General features: G+C 42.6%; 1 protein-coding gene across 2 annotated transcripts in view; it reads left to right on the forward strand.

Moving 5' to 3' along the window:
- Positions 1-224: 224 nt before the first annotated feature.
- rps6ka3b (ribosomal protein S6 kinase, polypeptide 3b) overlaps positions 225-9,354 on the forward strand; it is a 42,084-nt gene continuing 32,954 nt past the window's right edge. For both annotated transcript variants that reach the window (XM_070927825.1, XM_070927826.1), the window contains exons 1-2: positions 225-582; positions 5,885-5,944. In XM_070927825.1, coding sequence (XP_070783926.1) covers positions 520-582; positions 5,885-5,944 — 123 coding nt within the window. In that variant the 5' untranslated portion in view covers positions 225-519. The remainder of the gene's footprint in view (positions 583-5,884; positions 5,945-9,354) is intronic.

The raw sequence follows: 9,354 nt of genomic DNA on the forward strand, positions 1-9,354 counted from the left end.
CGCAGCGGTCTGACGGACAGGTAAGCCGACACCGGCCGCCATATTGGGAAACAACGGAAGTGAGAGAGAGAGAGGGAGCGGTAGAGAGACAGAAACAGATTGAGAGATAACTGTGTGTGTGTGTGTTGAGTCAATCAGTTTCCGAAAAAGGGCGTCCTCCTCCTCCTCCTCCTCCTCCTCCTCGCTGCTTTTTCTCATGTATGTCTCTCCGGAGGAAGGGGCGGTCTCAGCGCCACAGCAGATCCGGAATTAGAAGGTGTTCGCTCGGCTCTGGTCGGTCGGTGGCCTCCGCGGCGGTTCGGTTCTAACCGACGCGAAGAGGCAGAGGAAACATAAGCGGAACTAGCTAAACAAACCAAAACAATAAAACATTTGGAAAAGAAAGAAAGAAGGAAAGGGAGAAGCCAGGTGGACTGAAAGAGTCGACCGAGGGAGGGACGACCGAACCGGAGCAGAAAAGAGGAATAAAAAAAGAAGAAGAAGAAGAAGAAAGAAAAGTAGAGGGGGAAGAAGGACAAGATGCCTCTGGCTCAGTTGGCAGATCCCTGGCAGAAGATGCCTCTGGGGGGGACGGCCGGAGAGGTGAGACATCCACATGAACACACCGAGAGACTTTGTCCTCTTGTCAAACTGACAGTTGGGTGACTTTCAGCTGCAGGCAGGTAGCAGCATTCAGACAGCTGTTACACCCCACACAGGGTGATGCTGTAAAACACCTGAAAGTCCCTGTTAGGTAATTATTTACAGCTGCAGCTGCTCTTAAAGCTCCTGCAAAGACACCAAAGTAGAATAAAATACACCACCAAGTATCATAAGACCACCCTGAGCACCCAAACAAGCTGTAATGAGCTGTGTTGAAGTATTAAAGTAGCATTACAGGAGATAAGATACCAGATATGTGCTAAAAAACCTCTCTAGTAATGTCATAGTCGTGTTATAGTGCTACATTATGAGTTTGGAAATGTCTTAAAGTCCAAAAATGTGACATTAAAATCAAATTCTGTACAATAAAGATGATGTTAAAAAAAAAAACAGGGGCACAAAATGATGAGAAGCGCTTTAACTTCATTCTCAAGTCCAGAGCTGAAGCAATAATAAGTAGCTTAATCGATCAATCGTGCTAGAGACTCACTATAAGTCACCTTAACGTTACTATTGATCACTATTTTCAGCTATCCTTTAAGCTCCTTTGAGGGACATGACAGTGGCTGAGGTTAAAAACACCACCACCACAAACATCCCACAATACCCTTTAAGTAACAAAGGGCTGTTTCAGGTCACACAAATATAAAAGCAAATTATGAGATCACTATAAATGTGCTACAAATCTCTAAATATAGATGTTTGAAAATGCCATAAAGTGCAATTATATGACAATAAGGTCATTATTGGGTACAACAAATGCTGTTGAAGCACAAAGATGCATGAAGTGACAGACAACTCACTACCGAGTGTCAGCAGCTACCCTTTAAGCTCCTACAAACATGTTTAAAATACCATAAACAAGAACACAGTACACAAACATACTATAATACTCTGTACAAGTAGTGTTCTGTCACTAGAATCTTCCAAATATGGACTACAGATCTCTCTAGGTATGTTTTAGCCATGTTACAGTGCTAAACTGTGGAGTTTAAATTGTAATAAAGTACAATAATGTGAAATGACAAAAATGTCACAATTTCCTGAAGCCTAAGGTGACGTCTTCAAATGTCGTCTCTTACCAGCAGTCAAAGATATTCAGTTTATTATCATACAAAACAAAAAAAGGAGCAAATCCTCGCTTTTTAGGAGCTGGAACCAGAGAGCGTTTGATATGTTTTGCTTGAAAAACTGCAAAAACCAATTGATTAACAAAATAGGTAAGACGGACAGACAGAAGACAGATAGATATGGTAATTATTCTCAGAACACTAAAGGGCCATAAAACGATGCCAGTCAGGTTACAAAGTCACTACAAGTCACTGTGGGCATGTTGCAGGTATTTTTTGGGGCAGAATAAAGCAGGCAAGTGTGTGAAAGCCTTTTGTAGAGGTTTTGATTCACACAAATCAGTCAAAGTGTTGGATTGTCGTTGATTGAAACTAAAAAATCTCCTGTGTGACTGAGTTTTTTTTTTTCCAGTTCTTCCTTCTTACAAGTTTTTGAATCTTGATAAAGAGCAGGGGGCGGTGCCACAGCGACCGCATGATTCAGGAAGAGCTTACGTCTGTGTGTGTGTGTGTCCACTTCCTGTATGAGGTGTCACAAGGGCTGCATGGAGAAATAACTGTTTGTGTCACTCTGTAGGCAGATTGTGAATAATCAAACCTGATTCACGATAGGCTCAAACACAAAAATGCACTGAGTCACAGCCAGCTTCTCTTTTTGTTTCTGTCCCGCCTCCTGACAAGCTCGTACCTGCTCGCTGTTTTCCCCACACGGCCTCTTTTCACCTCACTCTCAACCAGACGGGAACGTGCTGATGCTCTGCTCAATGAAGCTGCCCCCCCCCCCAGCCTTTTCTGCGAGTGGCGATATGGCTGATAGCTGAGCGAAAGCTGTCTTACCGGCTTTTTTTTTCTAGGCCACCACTGGACAAAAAAACACTCACACACACACACACACAAAGGAGTGAGTGGTGAAGTTGTGGAATGAAGACGAGATGCTTCTGTAGGATTTTCTGCCCTAAAGACAAGATCATTCAGCACACACACAAAGAGCAGGAGAGAGGCTGCACTTGGTGAAATGAGGAAACAAAGATCAGGATGGCTGCAGCAATGAATCTGCACCCTGCAGCCTCAAACGCTTTCTTACTACGTGAAGAAAAAGTGCATTAGAGGAGCTGGATGAGATCCTTTTAGGGTTGGTTTTCCATTGATTGACTAATCGTCTAATAGATTAATCATATTGCATTAAAGGGCCAAATTACAAAAAGACACGGGCTCTGCTTGAACTACTTCCATTGTGTTTAGGTGGTGGCAGAAATCTCAGGTGGGTCCGTACCAGAGAGCGTGACTCACTAACAGATCTAGATAACAACGTGTGTTACGAGTTCCTTTTTCTCTGGAAGCGCCACTTCTTCTTCTTGTGTTTAGTTGTTTTTCATGCACTACAGTAACCTCTACCTGACTAGCAGGGCTGTGGATCGTTGCCAATACAAAATCTGATGTAATTCAGGAACTGTGTGATCAAAAAATGAGTAAACAAGACCACAATTTATTTCATGAACCGTCAGAAAAGTTTCCTTAAAATGAGCTTGAGACGCAGGTAGAGAGGAAAAAATAAGCAGAGCCCAAACAGCAGCTTAGCTTCTCTTGACCTTGGACGCACTGTGTTTGTTGACAAGTTCTCCAGCTCTGCATATCTTTTGCACATTGATATCCAGTTACATTTCTGGCAGACTCAAGATAACGATAATGCTTATTAATATCCGCTGTAAATGCATAGGTGTGTGATCAGATGTCATTATCCAGGTAACGTATCGAGTTAGAGATCGCACGTTAATACCAGCTGTAAATTGGGTGTGTTTGATTTCAACTTTCAGTACAGTTTTGAGACTCGCTGCTGCAGCCACAATGCACTCGATACTTCAAAGCAGGGGTTTTCAAGCTGCGAGGTACCGTGGGAGACGTGAGGCACAGATGCTGCATGAGGTGAAAGAGACAGGCGCATGCTGATGTTCTTAAAACAACGGGAAGTTGAGTATTGTTGTCTCTTCCAGTTTGAGTCATAATCTGAACGCACAGACATGAGTTAAACTTTCCAGGATATCATTATCTCCAATGTTGCCAAATAAATAATAATAATAATAATAATAATAATAATAATAATGAATAAATCCGCTTAGAAATCATTGAATGAAAAAAAACGTTCCTTATACTCCAGAACTTGCCTGAAAATCATCACGTTTTTAAGTTTTCTTCAGTATCAAAGTAATCCAGTGATAGTTATCTGTACTTTCATGGGTACACTGCAAACAAGAACTGCTAATGGCTAATTCTGCATACTTTTAATGATGCCAACTTGAAAATATAAACAAATACAGGCCAAAAAACAGGACCACATAGGGCACAGTCACCTCAGTTTTGTCTGAGGGGGGTCCCACAGTGTCATCGGAGGCAGACGTCACAGTTTTGATTCATGGATCAGACTCTGCAGTCCTCTTCCTCTCCATCTTCAGCCATGTCTTGTCTGTCACCTTCCATCTCTGCATCTCTCTGCTTCTCTCTCATCATAATCCATCACTCTTCCTGTCTGCCACCCATCTCCTCTCCTTCGCCCCGCTGTGCAGATTTCAGGCTTATCCTCCCGACGCTGCATTTACCGGCAAAGTAAATAATCACCATAATCGCTTTTATTGTTATTATTGTTTTTGTCAGGCAGTAGTATCAGTGCTATCAGTGTCTGAATCACAGCTGTTATTCCAGCAGGGAAGCAGACAGGCTGCTAATCTGCCTTACGTAATGCTAATTCATATCTGTTGTTTTTGTTTTTCCTTTTGGCGGAGCAGACGAGGTAGAAGCGGTCGGAGTTTGGTGACCCCGCTGATAAATCTCACGCTGTGACCGTCTGGGGACGTTTTTTTTAAGTTTTTAATTTGAACTCTGGTTTGATGGATTTCTCCGTCACAGGGAGCAGGAGGGAGATGATGAGAGCGTTTTCCTTTCAAAATAAAAGACGCCTACTCATTGAGCGGCGCGCTTCAGCTCTGAATGCTTGGTGCCACAAAATGAAAACAAAACCAGGAATGTAGGCAGCAGAAGTCCTTGATGAGACAAAAGAACGAGTCTTTACAGCCCCGTTATATTGTAGACATACAGTGTAGATGATTGCTAAACATCGTTAAAGGAGAACTGGATTGCAAAGTACACTATCTTGGTTAAGGTTCGACTGATACGGGATATAAGTTTGGAAGGAAGCTGTTGATACCTGACTCAGTTTTCATTGTTTCCACAAAGATTATATTCTTTAAATATTGTGGAGACAGCAGACGTTGCTCCACAATCTGGTGACTGCTCAGCGTCTTTACTCCGAAGCATCTGCATTCATTGTGTTTCATGTATTTTTTCCTTTAATTTGTCACCCGTCCTGTAGTCTTTGTACTTTCTCAGGTGTTCTTCTGGGAATATCTTGTATATTCCAGAAACGTTTAAATCAATTAAAAGGAATAGCTTGAAATTTTGGGAATTATGGTCCGTATGTTGAATATGAAGCTAGACCCAGGAGAGGGTTAGCTTAGCTTAGCATAAAGACTGTTTTATCTAATAAGATCAAGTTTTCAGTCTGTTCATCTCACTTCAGTCATTTTTATTGGAGCAAAATGGGATTGTCAGGCAGACAGAGTGAACAACACTGTCATAAATGTTGCACCTGACTGACTGAACTGTTTGTGTTACAGTCCAACTTAACTGAATGCAAACGTGTATGGACTGCTGTACTGTTACAGGTATTGTGAACAATGCAACTTATACAAAAAGGTTATGCAGTCCCTTCAGCAACTTTAATAATAATAATTTATATTATTTATTTATAATAATAAAATATTAATAATTTTCCTCCACCCCTGGCCTGTTTCTGTTTCTGCCATGGTGCTTCAAAGACAGAAATCTTAAAATCAGTTTCTATATCTATCAGCACTATTACACGACTATAAAATATATTTTACAACAAAGATGAGTGCCCTGTCTGAAACAAGCCTGCGCAGTGAGTATTTGCAGTGATGTGGAGGTGTTTCCAGTCGTCACGGCAGGCTGTTGTTCAGGTGAACTTGTGTCAACGTGAAGCGCTGACGTTGCAGCCGCCTGGCAGGATCACACAGGGAGCAGGGGCTAATTACCACGACACCGCTGTGTATCAGGTGTGTGTTAATGCGTGACATCTCTGTGTGTGTGTGTGATTACAGGATGCACATCACGATCCCGAGGACTCGGTGGGCGAGGACGACTCGATGCCTGCTTGCACCGTAAGTCTGCCTCCCGTTCTTGGTTTTATGTCCACATCAGACAGAGAGGAAGCTCCAGATTGTGTTTGGAGATTTCTGTTAGTCTTGCCTGACATTTAGTGGGCTTCAGTTGTAAACACAGCGAGCGCTGTTTGTAGTGACAACAGTGTAACACCCTGAACTCAGTGATGGCAGCTGTTTCTGTGTGTGTGTGTGTGTGTGTGTGTGTGTGTGTCAACTGCAATTATTCAGTCATGAGTTTGACTGGCTGATATTGACGAGTAAACAGCCCTTCCGGTCATTTGTACATTCACACATGTGCGACCATGTGTTTGTGTGTCTCAGTTACATTCACAAAAAGCTCAGTTTTTCTCTCCCATGATACATCCACTGTTTGAGAAAACTGACGCCTACTCCTGCAGGATAATTGCTGGTATGACAGTCAAGCGTAGTGCGGCTCACTATTAAAGTCATGAGTCATCTTAAAGTAAACAAAATCCTCCCTCAGATCCTCCGCTCTGCTCGATATCATCATTTATTTGTGATGTTCATCAGATTCCGGGAGTTATTTTGGGATTTGATGTTATTTACTCTTTAGGTAAACCCACTCTCCCTCAGCCTGCATCGTACGCGTCTCCTTCAGCCACTTCCTGTGTCCCAGTTTCAAACTGCGCACAAACTTTATTTCGATATTGTAATAGTTTCACCGTGGAACAAAGAAACTGTAAAATGTGCACGGTCAGGATGGACCATGCAATACAGCAGCACGTGGAAGGGAAGAGCTACTCACTGAAGCAGAAAAGAGACAATCAATAAAATGAAGTAGAAAAAAACAAACTATAAATGGCATGCAACACAAACAAGGTACTATGTGTAAAAATATTAACAGGAAATGTATCTTTGTAGAGCTGTCTCACCACCATCGCAGTTTGATTTGATTTTAGCCGCCGTGAATAGCTCCTCTAATTTCTTTAGTACATATACTTTTAGGATTGTGGTTGATTTTGTGGCCCTTCTAGTTTGAACATACTACAACTCAAAACCTGCTTCGAAATACGATGTATTCTATAATAGTAGCCCACATGTCCCAGAATGCCTTTCAACAGTCCCCAGATAAAAGAAGTTGTCGCTCTCAGTCAGAGGCGAGCGTTGAGCCTCACACTAATCTGTTCAGCCTGTCGGTAATTTTCAATTCAACTTCAGTGATTTGTCTGATCTAATCTGATATCTCTGTCAGATTGAACTCTGCTCAGACAAACAGAAATCTGAGCCAAATTAAATTTTTGATCTGGACTGACGGATTTGTTACCTGCTGTTTATCAGACCGGAACCAGGAGGGGGGGGGGGGTGTTTTGGGGTTTAATTTGGTGAAACATGAGGCTGTCTTGTGTCTCTCCATCAGCTAATCTCAGGGCAGACTCTTTATCCCTCGCTTTATGAGACTGACTGAGGGCATTTTAATATTAATGGCAACATTTGCATCACACTGACACAAAAAACTGGGATGCAGTGGACTGTGACGTCTAGACAAACAAGCGGCTTGTTTCTGGAGTCAACTCTGCAGTTTTCCTGTTATTCGGTATCTTAACAAGATTTAGCCTTCCAACCGAAATTAGAATTTAAAATTTTAATGCTAAAATTTGCTTTGATATGATTACTGTGTACAGTGTATTATCAACAAGACATGGACAGATATTATGTGGAGAAATAACAACACAGGGCACCACAGAGGAGGGATGTAAAGCAGTCGGGCCTCCAAAGAGCTTTATGTTTAGTGCTAATTAGCAAATGTTAGCATGCTAACATGCTAAACTAAGATGGTGACCATGATGAACATTACCTGCTAAACATCAGCTTGTTAGGATTGTTGTGGCGAGCTTGTTAGCATGCTGGTGTTAGCATTTAGCTCAAAGCTCTAGTGTGCCTAGATGCAGTCTCACAGAGCCACTAGCTGTTTATTATGAAATACTGCATGTTTTTATACAAATACATATTCAAAACAAGCTGAGGAGGGAGCATCACTCTTCTATTGGACGACACACAGCTCATGGACATACGCAGCGCTGGGCAAAGGGGTTGTGAGTAGATATGGCTTCACTTTTGAGGGTTTTCAAGTGTAGAGCGGTCAGTATCTGGCAACCCGGAGTCAACAGCCTGATGTCTCTGCTTGCATAAAACAGAATTTGACTTCAAGCTTGTGTGTGTGTGTGTGTGTCAGCGGCAGGCAGGCAGGGCAGCTGCACGCATCGATTTTTAAATGCAGAGGAGATAGCGCTTATGGATCTACTGTCTGAGAGGAGCTGAGCACTCATTATCTCACTCTTCAGAGACTGCAGCACACACACACACACACACACACACACACACACACACACACACACAGCTCCAAGGCAAGAAGCTAGATGTGAAAGCGGTATAATCGTCACGTGTGTGTGTGTGTGTCTGTGTGTGAGGATGAATATATTATAAAGCTGTTAATGAGTGAGTTAGACTGTTCCACTGGCTTAACTGAGTGTGAAACGTGTGTGTGTGTGTGTGTGTTGTCTCAGCTTAAATTGGGGTAAAACTTTCTCTCTGTGTCACACTGCCAAAAGTCTTTAGTTTGAAACTATACTTCTGTACTTGTGAGGACACAATACATTCACTAAACTAGAGCTGCATCGGTTAGACATGGTGTGAAGTCGCTCAAACCAGAGTCAGCTTCCTTGTATGTGTTCACATATCGAGAAAATAAGGCAGATTGATCGATAATGAAAACAATTGTTAGTTGCCTTTCTACGCTAAACCCAACCCTATCTTAATCAAAACCTAAATCTAACCTTCACTTTAAAACCAAGTCTAAATCCTCAAGCAGCCCCTTGAAGAAGATCCAAAATGTCCTCACTGTCAAGGTTTAAAACTCTCATTGGTCCTCACAAAGATAGACGTACAACAGCGCTCACACACCTCGGCTCTCATTCACAGACACACTCAAATCCTGCACACACACACACACACACACACACACACACACACACACCTACATCATAGCACAGTCACATTCGAGTCTGATGCTCATTGTTGAGTCAATTACACACACATCGTCGCTAGTTCACACACTCACTTCACATACTGACTACACTGTTGAGTCAGTAGCACACACACACACACACACACACACACACACACACACACACACACACACACACTCTGATGCCCCCAGCGAGGCAGAAAATGGTTTCCAGACAGTGTTATGAACATCACTGCTCTCTGAGGGACCAACTAACATCTGCTGCCATCTGCTGCTGCTCAGCTGTGTGTGTGTGTGTGTGTGTGTGTGTGTGTGTGTGTGTGTGTGTGTGTGTGTGTGTGTGTGTGTGTGTGTGTGTGTGTGTGTGTGTGTGTGTGTGTGTGTGTGTGTGTGTATTGGACAGACACAGTATCATGTTTGG

This window comes from Enoplosus armatus, chromosome 21, assembly GCF_043641665.1.
Source record: "Enoplosus armatus isolate fEnoArm2 chromosome 21, fEnoArm2.hap1, whole genome shotgun sequence".
Lineage (NCBI taxonomy): Eukaryota > Metazoa > Chordata > Actinopteri > Centrarchiformes > Enoplosidae > Enoplosus > Enoplosus armatus.